The sequence below is a fragment of the Drosophila serrata genome, unplaced genomic scaffold (assembly GCF_035046125.1).
Source record: "Drosophila serrata isolate PLE 108 unplaced genomic scaffold, ASM3504612v1 contig_261, whole genome shotgun sequence".
Lineage (NCBI taxonomy): Eukaryota > Metazoa > Arthropoda > Insecta > Diptera > Drosophilidae > Drosophila > Drosophila serrata.
In genome coordinates this window covers 28743-45091 of record NW_028257159.1, presented here as the reverse complement: position 1 = coordinate 45091, position 16349 = coordinate 28743, and the positions used below count along the sequence as shown (strand labels likewise).

Here is a 16349-nt window from a genome sequence, read left to right as displayed (position 1 = left end):
CACCCGGTTGACTTCCTTGTCTCCATATCTTATAAAAGTGGTTTATTTCAGGGGGACCACCTTCTTGCGTTTTATTCCTACCGCCAGGCACCTACAACCATGGCTAGTGATTTTTTTATTAAATTTTTTTATTTATATGTTTTGTTAATTTCTCACACAAAAACAATTTGCAACCAACAAAAAATTTATTTTACCAATTTTTTTTTGTTTTCTATTATTTTACTAAAATAAACCTATGTCAACAACATTTCAGATATATTAATAATTTCTGGACTATAATCACTTGACTTGATTTATTTTCGCAACTTGACATGTGTCAGAGATAAAATAAATTTAAAAAACTTCAACAGCTGTACAGTATTAACACTGCATTATTATTATATTATTATATATTATTATTATTATTCGATTATACGATTATATACACGATTAATCACGCAAACACGCTTTAGAATCATTAGAAAGAAAATTTAGTAAATAATGCAACGAGAAATAAGAAATAAGAAACTGACGGCAAAGAGTTCTCACACTGTCAATCGAAACGAAAATAGCAGTACATAAAAATTAACTTATGTATGAAAGTGGTGAAAATAAGGTCTCCATAGAACATATAGGATGATTTAATGTCATTTCAATATTCGTGTACTCCCAATTGGACCAAAAATATAATAATAGGCTATCCTGCAGTACAACTCATCAGTAATTCATCGACGATTCATTAACTAAAAAAAAAACTAAAAATTCTGGCTTTTTTCATGTCACAGCATATTTCGTGCAAGAACTTTCAGTACACCTAATTTGTAATTTGTTAATCTTTAATAGCTTATTATTGTTGCAACCCATTGGAGACATTACTTGGTGGCGTTTGGTTACACTGGAAAAAAGTTTTTTTTGATTTACGAAAATGACCCCGCGTACACCCACAGAATAGACAAAATTGGTCCTAAATACTTCAAAAATAAAAAAATAAACGAAATTTAGCTGAAACGGTCAACCTGAGCCCTAGTACAGTCCAATATATCATTCAATACTTCGGTCAAAAAGTAGTTCGTAATATTCAATTAATTCCACTGTTTTCCATATAATTTCACGGTTACTTGTGTAATTCTACTGTTTTTAATTTAGTTTTACTGATTTCCATAAATTCCACTATTTATGATATGTATTTACTTCTTTACCAAAACTCTCACGCGATTATATTATTTAGAAAGGGAGCGTGCAAGAGAATCTACATACTGATGACAGGCCTATGTGTTTCGGATTTTTTTTCATCAACGTTTCATCAAGAGAGAGCGAATGAGAGCGCGAGACTACCGGATTTGGCTCGATTGCCGCCTGAGAGCGTTGTCTTGGTAGAAGTCGCAGTTGGCTCGTTGAAGACATGAACTGCAGGGAAAGTACAAAATACTTATCCTATCACATACTAACGGAAGATTTGAGGCTTATTTCAATTGTTTTTTTTGTTTAAGAACTAAAAAATTGTTTTACTAATACATATCTGGTTAGATAATTGCAACAACGAATTCGCAAATTATATTTCAATCAAATTTGTTGTCTAATGTAATTTTCGTTAATTGTACTACTACACGAAGGTTGATGACCTTTATATACATATATAATACTAGGAACCCGTCGAACTTCGTTTCGCCACCAGATGGCTTCGTTTTATGTAACATTTTGATTGGTGATACAAACAATTTTTTTATTTTTGTTTTATTTTTGAAAAGTAATGGAGCCACTTTAACTTTTTCACTTGCGCAGCACAATCCCGCCGTTTCTCTTTTGAACTTCAACGCATGCAATATCGGCATATAGTCGTCATTGGTCAAATAGCTACATTTTCATCATCACTGTAGTTCTCCGTTGATGCCAATGATCTTCGTGTCCTCACACGTTTTCTCAATAGGGCACTTTATATTATTATATTTTGTCTTTCTCCACATAATCCACATAATGAACACATTTCAACTTACCACCTTAAAGACAAATGCCTGCACTTTATTTATTTTATTGTTTTTAATTGAAATGTTATTAACCGACTACTTGATATTTTGGTTTGTACTTAATGCTATTTATCAGCGATGGATATCCCGATTTTATGTCGAACGGGATAAAAAGTATCTTATGTCCGTCTCCTGACTCTAAGCTACCTCCATACCAATTTTTACCCAAATCGGTCAAGCCGCGGTAGATGTGTTGTCACAGATTTTTTTTTATATCGGTATCGATAGATTACCGATTACAGATGATGTTGACATTCGTTATGCGCGTTTTTTAAAATATCCAAAACTAAATGTATATTTTCGAATCTTTCTGAGACATTTTCTTTGTTTGCGTAAGAACCTTGTGCAGAGTATAAAAAAAAAAAATCAAAATAAAATAAAATCAGCCAAATCGGTCAAGCCGGTTTCATGTTATGTGGCGACAACGAAAAACGGGTTTAATTTTTATATATATATAATAATATAATAGATATGATATTATTCTTTTCTGCACATTGCTGATATTGAATACTTTTGGACTAACGATAGCGCAACATCTGCCATTAATCAGCTAAATTTTTCTATAAAACGAATTGTTGTCTGAGTATCATCAGTTTGTAAAGAGACTAAGATGCCTGGTAAATAGTGATTTTTTCAGTGGTCACCGCAACTTTCAGTTGAACTAGGTTGACTCAGGATTTTGCAGTTGAGAGTCTGAAGGCACTGCGACAGTCTCGGATCATGGCAGCTAAGTAGCGCTTGTTGGAGGTAAATAATAATATGGAATCCAATTATACAACTTACAGGTATATTTAGCTAAACATGGTTTGAAGAATATGCTTAGTTTAACAGAAATAGTGGGGTTACAATGTGTTATTTCTAGATTTATTGTGTCAGCAGAATATGCTTACGCGCTTGCCCTGTTAGTTAATATTGTCACATCACATAATATTACTGCGACTGTTGAGTTACTTTATAAAATGTCGTAGGGAATTTCCTTGCATACAGCTCTATGTCAGTCACAAATATCCATATGTTTCGTTGATGTTTTGTTGTCTACATCAGATCGGATTTTGATTAAACAATCTCACATACTGTTTCAGTCTTTTCGTTAAATATCTGAAAACGGTAATTGAAGTGCGTTCATCAATTGGCAACTCTATACATTGGTCAAACTCATCGGCATGCATGATTTTGTAGAGTTGCAGTACCGAATATGATCAAGGTGATCCATTTGCTGCTTAGGAGACGATAGTATGGGACTAATAGTTCAGTGGGAAAGTTCGATAAGCACGCTGCTTATCTCCTTTTGCTTACTCCGAACCCCAGTTGCGAGTAGAGCTGTTGGGACCCTAAATGGTTGTTGTTAGTAGTCGCCTTTATATTTGCCTATTACTCTGTTGATAGTTTCTAGTTCTTCTTGAGTTTTGATGAGTTCGTTGGTGGGTGAAGTGCTCTTTTTGACAATATTTATATTGGAATCCAGAATTTATGTTTGATTCTTCAATACCATCATTAATACGTTCTCATTGGATTGTCTTCAGCATATTTTGAACCAAGTATTGCTGAAATATGTCACACTTGTCCAATAGCTAGTGGAAGAATCATTAGGATTGGTGGCATCAGACGAGTGACTGGCCATTTAAAAATATCAGATGCAGTTTAACTTCAACTACTCGGACATGAAAATTTCTTACTAGCCTTTCAATAAGCCAGCTCATCAACGGAAAGGTGTCTTTGGGTCGCAGTAGTCACCATCAGAGTTGAAATTTTGTGCAGTAGTTTATAAGGCTTCTTACCATGGTTTTGTCATTAAGAATCTCATATAGCTGTTTGTTTTCTTTATTTCTCTCTCGTCAAAGAATTTTTACAATTGGATCATTGGAAGGAAGAAGAATCTGATGTTCTGCGTTAAAAGAAAGCTTAGATTCTTCAATCTACCTCTGACTCGGATAAGTCCATCATTTTCATAGTCATAGGTAGTGTGACGGTCTGTCGTCGTTTGGGTAGTCAGTCAGAATCTGTGGAGAAAGAAGGGATCGGGAGTCCAATGGCTTGCAGAAGTCGACCCCGGAAGTCAGCGGCCGGCGAAGTTAGGGCCGGACCCGCAAGTGCTCTCCAAATAAGTGGTTATTACTAGTCTCGAGTGGTTATCACTAGTCACGAGAGAAGTTGTTGCTGTGGGACCCTAAAGTCATAGACGATAGGCGAAGATCGGTGAACCGAGGCTTCGCTGAAATCAGAGCTTAAACTGGTTTTTTACTAATGTAACTTCTGTTTTTGTCTCGTGCGAATGCAGTACATTTTAGTGAATATCTTGAAAACAAACAAGGGTTCAAAATGGATATTAGCACCAATTATAGTGCTAACCAAGATCTCTACGTTTTAAATTTTGTAAAATTAAAATAGTCTTGACACATGAAATTGAAATTAAACATTTAAGTGTTTAATATTTTTTTCATTACTTATAAAAATAAAGGAAAAAACATAACAAAATAAAGGGATTCAAGCTCTAAAAAACGTAAACAAGCTAAAATCAAAACAAGCAAACATGTATACAAAAACAGTGCAATACATGTTTTAGATTAGCTATTTCTGCTGCCGTTCCCGTCACCCTCTCTACCTAACATGCGTTCAGCAGCCCAAAATATAAAATTAAAATTTTTCGGCGTTGCACTTGCGAACAGAAACACACACATATTCAGGCACACATACGCACTTGTTTGTTCTGTGTTTACTCATACATGCAAACGCATTCTACAAATTAGCCTCATATTGCAAAACGAATGTATGGTTGTGAGACATCTTGTAAATTGTATAGTCTTTGGTGGTACTATTGGTTTTGTGCAAAGTAGCCTGAGAGAAAATTTATTATAATTGGCTCGTACATAAACTGCCGCTTCGTATGCTCGCTGTGAAGCATCGACAAAAGTGTGTATTTCCCGAGTGCCTGGCACTTTTCATTGAAAATTTTCCAAGAAATTTACATATTATATGCTTTGCAAATCCGCGCGATAATATTTCCAATTATTATGAAGCTGTTGAGAATTATTATTATATTATATTATATATTATATATTATTATTATTATTATGAATGCTTGAGAATAGATGATCCGATCGGTAAATGATCCTTGGCTTTTTTGGCTAAGTAATCCAAACATTCTGTAGCTAGAGACGCAGTGAGCCTTTGTCGATGATTGAGTTCTCTCTGGTTTCTAAGTTTTCTAGAGTCAAAAATCGTTTCAACAGCGTATCGACTTCTATGTCTGTGATTGCAGGTCGCTACAAGGTTGCGTTCTGGCTGTAATAGCATCTGGAATGGTAATTCTCTGCTCGTATTAGCTTGAAGCCATTCGTTCAGAAATCAGATTTTTTTTTGTGATCCAAAATCAAGAAGAGCTCTGAAAGTGGCCACCGGAATATTACTTGCTTTTACTGATACCTTGTTTCCAGTAAGCTGTAATTCTTTTTACTTGATGCACCTACTGAATGTGATTGTTGCTCAGTTTCTGATAACTTTCTTAACTTTAGAGTCACTGCTAAAGCAGTTGGCATACATCCTTATACCCAATTACCTCGATTGGTTATTATTTCGTTGCAAAAATGTTTAAAGTATTATTTTTCCTTCTTTTTCGAGTGATGGTTTCATTTCCCTATTCACAGTATCGAATTCGTTGGTCCATGAAGTTGAGAAATTGTGTTGAGACCTTGTAGATATCTATAACTAACATATGTTCTTATAAGGCTCTGTTTTCAAAATCAAATTTTTTTTTGATGATAACAATAAATATTGTATCCCAGCTGGGTACATCGATGCCCTATCCCTTTAATGATGCCAGAGGCTCGATAATTGTAAAATACAACACATTCAATGACTTTGGATAGGTACTGTTGCTCTGAGCTCATGTTGTTTTCTTCTTTAAGACCGATATGTTTTATAAACCTTTTTGCGTCTTCAGTTGCGGTGTTTTAGATATACTACCTTTTCCGTACTGTAGGCATGTTGGTGTCATGGACCATACATTTGAGTAAATCCAAAAATTGCGTCCATTTGAGTAGTTCGCTACATCTTCGTTGCTTAATGTATTTGATATTGTCCCTAAAACTGTTTAAATCTTCCTTTCTGATCGGAAGGAGCACTGCATGTCACATCCTCCTCGCATTGTTTTTTCTATACAACCGCTCCTAGAAGGAACGAAAAATAATTATTTTCAATACTTTTATCGGAGCACTGATAGGTCGGATGAGTGTTCTTCGGTTTAATGACACAAGATCGCATACAAGCAGCCATTTTTCATCACAGGGAAAAACTCAGGTGAGGGATCATAAATAAAGGTGCTTAGGTCTATCGTTATGAGCTAAAATGCTTCTATCGGAGTATATGAAAAATGTTATAACATAACCAAACTTCTTTATTTTCATATAGCTTTCCGATATTTTCTATACAACTGAATTAAGTAACTGTCCACCTCCGACAATGGAAAGAAGATTTGTAAAAGTTCTAGATCATTTGTGTTCCTGAGATACTACTTTTAGAGCGACATATCAGTCGAACCAGGGAAATCTTAATGGACATCGTTAATTGCATTAATTTCTTTCTTGCAAACTGCATAGCTAATTAATACCGCCACGCAACGCTTAATTTCAGTAGCATTGGGTTTGTAAATTCCGAAAGATAGCCCTATAGGACCGTCGCGGACAACTTGCTGGCACCTCCTTAAAACGTAACGATAAAAGCCGTGGTTGGTGAAAAAGCACGTCGACCTAGGATCTCGCTAGCTCTAAAACTACAAGACTAGTATGTGTATGTACTGACAGACGGACAGTAAATTTAATACAAGCTTCTAGAGTGTATAAATATATATACAAGTGTCTAAGTAAATAAATATTTATTAATTTATTTTAAGAATGTTGAACTCCCAGAATCGTTTTCCCTGGAATTAAGAAATTTGTTGGAATTGTTGCTTCAAAGAGACGTACCTAAACGTCTTGGCTGTATGGGAAACGGGTAAGGTACTAAAATACTTCAATGTAAATTTACTAATATTTTTTATACATTCTTAAAGAGCGGATGAAGTAAAGATGCATAATTTTTTTTGTGGAATCGACTGGCATCAAGTTTATATTCAAAAATATACTCCACCCTTAGTACCTCCAAGAGGAGAAGTAAATGCCGCTGATGCCTTTGATATCGGATCGTTTGATGAAGAAGACACAAAAGGCATTAAACTAAACGAATCCGATCAAGATCTCTACAAAATGTTTTCGCTGACCATATCGGAAAGGTAAGCTTTATATATATACTATATAAAAATAAGACGGGGTTTCATTCTTGACCCTATAACTCCAGATCACAAGAACCGATTTCCACGGTTTTGCATTTGTTGGAAACCATCTGAATAGCGAAAAGGTGATTCCAATAAATAGGAAGTTCCGATAATGGAGTTATGTATGAACAGGTAATACAAATGGAGCTACCTTTGATATATAGCTTCACACAGAGGAATTCAACATCGTTGCATTCCTCGAAGGTAGTGGTATGAGCAGGCCTGGGAAGAGTTATTCCTTCCTTCGCTTCGAACTCCTTAACAACGATGTACTCTGGCCAGAAGTTGGTAGAGCAAATTGTGTTATAGAGTTCGTTAGGGACATTTATTTAAAGAAATGAAATATTCCTAGCGTAAGAAAATTTAAAATTTTTCCACCTTAATCTTAATTTTATCGGCTCTGGTGTTGCCTAGTATAAAGGCGAGAACATCTTTTGATGTTTGATCATGGGAGAGCCGCAAAAAAAATATGTCTCGTCGGTGGAGCCGCTATAAGGACATTTGTCAAGGCAGATTGCTTATTTGCGGTGCCATTGTCGGCCGGTAACCCGGGCCTAACACCCTGGGCAGATATATTAGTATGCACGGGACTTTGCGACCCCCCAGGAGACAAAACAGAATTAACCGGCGTTACGGACACTCCCGCTGCACATTCGGGTACCGAATCTTTCCTAGCGCTCTTTCTCAGCACTCTTGGAATTAATGCTGAGGTCGAGGGCTGTGCCGAGGGAGGCTGCTGCTGAGAGCCCGTTGCGGCTAGTTGGGATCCGCCTACATGCTGCCCACTAATTGCGTTTTTTAGCGCCTCGGAGACTCATAGTGTAAGGCTATTAAATTGGGTGTTTAGCGTCAAGAACATATAGTGAGTTTTACGAAAACTCGATAAAATGTCCTTAAAACCGCCATTGGCTTGCCGCATGAAAGACAACATTTCCCTTTCCACATCGCGACAGGCCTCGCAGCAGTAGCACAAACCGATGACTGACAATTCAAAAAAGCGTTTGATTTTTAAATAGGACAAATTGTGATGGAAAGAGACGCGTTTTGGGAACGCGATAACAATACCATCAGTTCTGGCTGACGTAATACTTGGCGGTCATGGTGAAATTCAATTGAATTTCCACATTTTTATGTAATCTAACTTCCTGAATTTTCATTTTCCAATGAATAAATTCTATTACTTAATATATTCGGCTGCATTCGTGTTCAGCTTCAACCTTTCTCTTCTCATTTAAGATTTTCCTTCTCTCATCACCATATAATTGTTCTATATCTAAGCATTATAGAAGTTCCTTTCCTTCGTTTAGTTTAGTTCTTATAATTACGGACCAAGGTCAATGCACTGCCGCTTGCTCCGTCCGCAGTAATACAGTGTCCAGCAATGACTTCGGTTCAATTCTTCCTTAAGCGGGAGAAAATGAATCATTATCCATGTTAGGAGGTGCCTCGCGGAAGGCATAAAACTCAAGTGGGTGGTTCCCCGGAAACATCTCCATCTAAATCATTTTAACGATACTCACAATCTTTTGTGGGTCCACTGGGGTATGAACCTTCGTCTTAATGTTTATAAGTCTCGCCACGTAGACAACTTAAATTACGTCGGCCGCCATTGGCTTGCCGCATGAAAGACAACATTTCCCTTTCCACATCGCGACAGGCCTCTCAGAAGTAGCACAAGACGATGTTTTTGCCAACATCGTCCACCGTCCGAGCTGCAACATTCATGGACTTGGCGTGCATGACTGTCTGTGCAACCAGCAGCCGAATGTTCCCTGCAGAAATAGCCTTTTTGCAGGTTTTTTATCGACACAAAATATATTAGGTGTCGTTATTATGACTTACCACTGTTTTTGTACGTGAGAGGAAAATTGAGTTACAAAAATAAGAAGTGCAGCGGCACAGTGACAGCGAAAGAGCGTGGGAGGTGGATAACTATAACGTTTAGCTGTTGCGACGATGCAAACAAAAGCAAAACGAAGAAGGCACAAAAAGGAAATGCAAAATATGCAGAAGCTAGCTTAAGCAGCACAACTAAATTGGGAAATAGAACCAATTATATACACAAGTTGGGAAGTTGCTGACAGAAAAAAAAAGATTTGAGTCAACCCCGGTGGTTATGTGCAAACTTTGACACAAAACGAGAGCGCAAGAAAAAAACACGTCCGTTCACTTGAAAAGATGAAAAATTTCTCCTAACAAGAGTTTGTTTTTCGGTTGATAAGTTCATCATCATTGATGAACTGGAACATCATCTTCTAATACGATAATACTATGAATATTATAAAAGCTTGAGACGCTAATCACATTGCTGTCTTGTAATCTTCAAAGAGATTTTCTACTTTCAGCTTCTGACTTGTTCCCAGGTGAGATAAATCGATTAAGTCAAGAACGGAGACTTTATTGATAATTTCCGTGACTTGCATTCCTTTAAATGCCGTACCGAACTGGATCAGATGTCAAACACTTAACTTCTATCTTTCTATAAATTGACTCCTTTCCAGCATTAATTAATTATCGACGATATTGTTTTTTCTTATGCGTGCACTTTTTAGAGATGTATCCCTTCAGGTTGCAATAATAGCAAACTATCTCCCCCAGCAGTCCTTAGCAATGTGTCCTTCATTAGTGCACTTAAAGCATTTTCTCTGGTGGTTACTCTTTTCCTAACACCTGTTTCTTAACAATTTCCTTGCTATTTCCGCTTTCTTTTATATTTTCGTAAAATGAATTTGCTTCTTTAACTCCCTGACAGTTTTGGCTCCCAGCCTTATTTAACTTGCTATCTGGTATGCCCTACATAACATAAGAAATTAAAATTTCATTACCTGAGCATAGTTTTTTATCGAACTTTTCCGTTAACGCTTGCCTTAACTTGACCCAACCCCTAATTCTGTTTTGGACATCGCGTAGGGTGAATCTTAAACCAACATAAAAACTAGCCATTTGATATTTACTTGAACCAGAAACATTCTCTGCCTCATCATTCATCCGCCTCACCGCCCACATCTATGCCATAGTGTCAAACAACCTATCCGGCAAAGCGCTTTTTTGCGCATTCGTATCCAAACCTATTTCTATAAATTTTTCCATTAAGTATAAATGTTATAGCATTACAAATTATTATTTATTACAAATAATGTTTATTGAATTGGGTAAAGTTCACAAATTAATAATAATAAATTATAAATTATAATAATTATAAATGATAAATGGAAACTTCGACTTTCGCACCTCGACTTCCCTTATTTAACTATCTGCATCGACTTACTGAGAACTCAAAAACTGTTTAATTTTTTAATGGGGAAAGAGTGATGGCAAGGGGTCTGATTTTGGAACCGGATAGCATACTACGATATCTGGCTGTCGCAATACTTGGCGGTTATGGTGAAATAGAAAACAGAAAACAAATTACGGGGTATGATACGTAGGTTAGGTTAAAGCGGACGGCCGTCCTGGTGGCCAACCATCCCGAAGAATATTACGCGGTTTAGAAGCCCTTGAGGATGCCGGTGGTTTTTGCGCAGGCAAGTAACTACTTGCCAGGTGAACTCACCTGGCGTCCTCTTGGAGGCGTCTGGTAGTGATATCAGTACTGGGGCACCTACATATCTTAATCTTACCAGCAACGACGCACTTACCGGGCACTTACAGGTGAGATGCTTTAAGGTTCCGCTGCCTCAGATTCATCACATTTCTTGCAGTTGCCGTTGTTGGTGATGCACAGCTTGACTGCATGCGCTGCAGCCAGGCAGTGACCTGTAAGAATTCCCATCAACAGTCTTCAATCTGTCCGGGATATCATTACACTCTTTGCACATGATTTTTGATATTTTGGAGGTTCCGGAGTTTCTCTTCCATCTGTTTTTTGCCTCCTAATTCGTTTTAAAGCTTTCTTAGGGAGACGGTGACGTTTTCTACTCTATCGCTTCGCAGTCCGACTCTATCCTTTGCAAGTTCGTCTGCGGTCTCATTGCCATCGATGCTCTGGTGGCTGGAAACCCAATAGATCCGCACTGACGTTGTCGTGCTATCTAGACCGTCCCTTCTCGCCAGTGCATTTTTGAAACTGACTGCTGTCAGTAGCACGGATCTAGCCGCCGCTTGACTGTCTATGAACATATTTACGGCCTCACATGGGCGGTCTATTCTCTGCGCATGCTCAGCCTCCTTCCTGATAGCAAAGACTTCCGCCTGGAATATGCTGCATTTGCTTGGTAGCTTATACGACAGCCTCGTCTCAGGGTCTGTACAATATATGCCCGCTCCAACTCATCCTTCCATCTTGCAGCCGTCTGTGTATATTTTATATATATATTTATATATATTTTAAGGTATCGAGCATGGTTCTGAGCCGTTTTCCAGCCTTCGGGTCCCATTAATGTTGTTGTTTTGACATCCGGGAAAGTTCTAAGACTCCAAACAGCAGTGTCGGATGCCCCACCGATATGTAGACCCTGTGCATCAGAGCTGGCGAAAGACCCCATGTGCTTCTTAGCACCTTCTTGTATGCTTATAGCGCAATGGTGGCCGTTTTCACCCTCTAGTATATTCGGTTTCCATGCCAGCTTGCTGTCTAGTACTGTTAGGAGATATTTGACTTTTATTTTTTTTTTTATACTCTTGCAGGGCATTATAATTTCAATCAGAAGTTTGCAACGCAGTGAAGGAGGCAGCTCCGACTATATAAAGTATATATATTCTTGATCAGGATCAACAGCCGAGTCGATCTAGCCATGTCGGTCTGTCCGTCAGTCCGTTTCTACGTAAACTAGTTTCTCAGTTTTGAAGCTATCTGAATGAAACTTTGTAGTTAGTCTTCTATATACTCTCACTCGGGTATATGTCGGAACCGGCCGGATCGAACGACTGCCATGGGAATGATCGGAAAATTTAAAAAAAAAAAATTATAACATTTTACAGTTTTCAACAGAAGTTAACCAAATTTGAGATATAGCCAAATTATTTTACTTTACAATTTTGTGTAACATTTTACGAAAATCGGACTACTATATCATATAGCTCCCATAGGAACTATCGAGAAATTAATACAATTAAAAATTATTACTTTTCCAGTTTTCAACAGATTGTTATCAAATTTGAGATATAGCGGTTTTATATTATTCTAAATTTTTTTGTTAAATTTTATGAAAATCGGACTTCTTTATCATATAGCTTCCATAGGAACGATCAAGAAATTATTACAATTAAAAATTATAACTTTTCCAGTTTTTAACAGATTTTCATCAAATTTGAGATATAGCAGTACTATATCCTATTGCTCCCATAGGAACGAGCGAGAAATTAATACAATTAAAAATTATACCTTTTTCAGTTTTCAACAGAATTTGATGAAATTTGAGTTATCACAGTTTTATGTTTCTTTACAAATTTGTGTAAAATTTTACGAAACTCGAACTACCATATAATACAGCTGCCTTAGAAACGAACAAGAAATTCATAAAATTAAAATTTATAACTTCTTCAGTTTTCATCAGATTTTCATCAAATATGAGATAGCGCCATTTTATTTTAATCTACAATTTTGTGTTAAGTTATATGAAAATCGGACTACTATATCATATAACTGCCATAGGAACGATCGTTAGATGTGGTGCGAAAATACAAATCTGTGAATGTAAAACTGCAAATATAATATGTATATGTGAATGAAATGAAAGCAGGTATTACTTCATTGTTTTTCAACATTAATATATATTTTATATTGTATGGATTTCTAGTCATCGAAGTTCTACCTGCAAGGGTATATAAATTTCGGAGTGCCGAAGTTAGCTTCCTTTCTTGTTATTTGTTACATTTGTTACTAGATTGCAGTAAATCATTTTCAAGCGTACTCACAAACTTTTTTAGAATATTATACCACCAACTGGGGATTGAACATACTTCTTAATGTTTAACATTTGAGTCGCCGATATACACGTGGCGCTTGGCTCAGGGGTAAAAACATCCGCCTTCCAAACAGGCTAGCGCGAGTTCCTCTATAGCGCGAGGCAAACTTTTTCTTAATTTATTTTTTTATTTGTTAATTCAATGAATTTTTTTTTTAAATTTTTGTTTCACTAAAGATCGACCAACAAAATTAAAATGAATCAATAACTGTGGTTAAACAAGAAAACAAAATTATAAAACATAAAAATTACACAATTTCTCGAAAATATATTATCAAGTTAATATTAATAGGTTTCCACTCTCTAGATTTTTCCCGATTTTCATTTAGAGGAATTCTACGTAGTTTGAAAAGCAAAACGTGAAATAATTGCGAGGATTGTCTTTTTTTTTGTCGTCGGACTTCGTGTTATCCCGAAAGGGAAATATCTCAGCACCGAACTCAACGTTGAACGGAGCAGCGTTCGATTCATGTACACGAATGCTGCGCTTGCTGCTGGGGGACCATGCATAAGGCCATCCCTGCTCGACATAATTGTCTATTTTGAATCGCTCACCGCATGAAGCAAAGTCCGACTGGGTTGAATCTTCTGGGGCAGAGAATGAGGTCCGTCTTGTCCGCGTTGAGTCCTACATTGTCCGCCCAATCACATTAACTTTGTATTCAAATGTTTCCTGTGTAACAGCAATTAGTTGTAATTAACTTTTTATTCAAATGTTTCCTGTGTGTCTTCTTATAAGCCTTAGTCTTATCCTTGCGATACAGCTAGGTAGTTAGTGTTGTGACGAGTAGAATGTGGATTGATTAGCTCCCTTATTGTGCTATATATTCCTATTCCTATAAATTCCTTTCCAAGACTCAATCGTGATCGTTAACAGCGCGATATTCCAATGCGCGTATTTGAATGAAATAGATACTGCAGGAAATCACTATTATTCAGTAGAGTAATACTTTATGCCTGATATCCAGTTTACTCGTTGCCCAAACCCTTTAGCTATTTTTTTTTTCTTTTGCTTTGCCAAGTTACATGGGGAGATTAAGAGATATGAGTGCTCTTTAAAGGAACTAGAGGGATAAATTGGTGCCCTAGAGACAATTTGGGTATTATGGGTATTGAACTGAAACAACAGCCTCTTAATAGGCTTGCGGTGGAAAACATCCTTCGTGACAGGGTGGGAGGTTTCTGGTTGTAAATCCGCTTCCATGCTCCAAGTTCCTATGTGCAGTCAGTTAACCGCGTCAAGCTGTGCGGTTGCATCAGCCAAGTCGTGGTCGGAGGGGACTTCAACGGCACGGAACAGGAATGGACTTTCCACTTAAAACGCCAAAGGATAAAATTCTGTTTATGTCTTCGCCACTATTAAGATGTTTAATAAAGGCGCCAAATCAACATTTAAGAGGTACAGATTTAAAAAACATCTTAAAAGCATGTCAAAAGTACAGTGTATGAATGTGCCGCATGTTGACACTTTTCAATCTATTAAAACAAAATGGTTTTAACATAAAAGCAAAACTACATACAATTGTTTAAATTGCGCACGCTTGAACAGACATTTACTTCTTCAAAATTAGTTTAATACTCCCCGTCGAACAAACGTGTAAAAAATGTTTGTTAGACAATATTATTTACTATATAAAAATAGTTCGGGGTTTTCTTTCTGACGCTTTAACTCCAGAGCGCTCGCATTTTGAATTTGTTTAAAAGGTCTAAAGCTGCGTGGGGTTTATAGCAAATAAAATTAAGCAAAAATTTCAACAGAAAAGCGGGAAAATCGTTTTTTACATACAGCGCCATCTCTGATACATCGCATATACTGCAATCCAATATTTTAAGTAGATGGCGCCGGTGCGTGATACATTGTTTGACAGCTACTCATTGCTCTCTCTTCAGTTAATTCCATGTGACAAACTGGCATTTTGTTCACTGTAAAATTGTGAAAAAAAGTAAAAAAAGAATCCAATCAATGACGTGTATTGCGAAAATTTGTATTCAACTTCAACAGCAGGCATTTGTCTTTTATATGGTGAGTTGAAATGTATAAATTATGTGAATCGTGCATTTGAGGTTAAATTCACCAATCTGTCCACAGTCCAAAATGCTAACTGGACATCGGCCGCCACACAAGACATGCAAGCCAGCAATAAGTGTATTCACAGAACTAAGCGAAGAAGGACAACGCGTGAGCACACAAAGATCATTGGCATTATATAATCGCTTGGCACTCCAATATGATCCTACTGCGAACTATGATGATGGGGATGAAAATTTAAATATTGGACCAATGACGACTATATGCCGATATTGGAATGCGTTAAAGTTCAAAAGAGAAACGGCTGGATTGTGCTACGCAAGTGGAAAAGTCAAACTGGATCCATTACTTACACCAACACAGCCACTGAAATCATTGTTCGATGGAAGTGATCCCTATTCGAGCCATATTCTGAACACAATGATTACTTTCGCATGACTACCTTTAGAGCTAATATCATTCGGGAAGGCGGCTTTATGCTGACTTGCAATTTAAAAGTTACACCGTATTCTTCCACAAATAATTGTTTGCAATTACAGATACAAGAAAAAATATATCATTTGCACGGTTCAATTGTGCCAACACCAGATGAACCGCATCAATTTTTGCAAATATATTTCATTTCGTCGATGGTGAATCATCTGAATGTGCGGTGCAATATACAGGGACCACAACAGTTAAAGGGACTAATTATTGAACAGATGCTAGCATTTTTTCATGCTAAAAATAATGTTAATATATTCAAAACAGCATTGGAACGAATGCCGTCGCACAATTTTGTCATAAAATCGAATCTAAATCTAAGAGCGGATTGTACCCCAAAAGGTGAACATGTGCGAAGATTCAATGCAATTATTGCTGGCGATCAAACTTAATCGCGAGACATTGTCGCTCAGCGAAGAAGCAATATCATGCATCGTAACACATCGTTTGTACGATGCGTTACAATATCCAAGGGCAAGGGCTATTCAGATTGGACATCACGTTGAAGATGGTCGATCGAATTATATGTACAATATTCACACACTAATTATTGCTTTTATTGATTTCCATTAACAATTCATTAAATTTTGCATTTTTAGGTGTATCAACGAATAAAAATC

The 16349-nt window shown here is 37.0% G+C and overlaps 1 protein-coding gene across 8 annotated transcripts in view; it reads left to right on the top strand.

Annotated features, from left to right (window-relative positions):
- Gprk1 (G protein-coupled receptor kinase 1) overlaps positions 1–16349 on the top strand; it is a 195309-nt gene that overhangs the window by 152017 nt on the left and 26943 nt on the right. For all 8 annotated transcript variants that reach the window (XM_086832971.1, XM_086832967.1, XM_086832968.1 and 5 more), the window contains 2 exons: positions 6892–6992; positions 7051–7269. In XM_086832971.1, coding sequence (XP_086689097.1) covers positions 6892–6992; positions 7051–7269 — 320 coding nt within the window. The remainder of the gene's footprint in view (positions 1–6891; positions 6993–7050; positions 7270–16349) is intronic.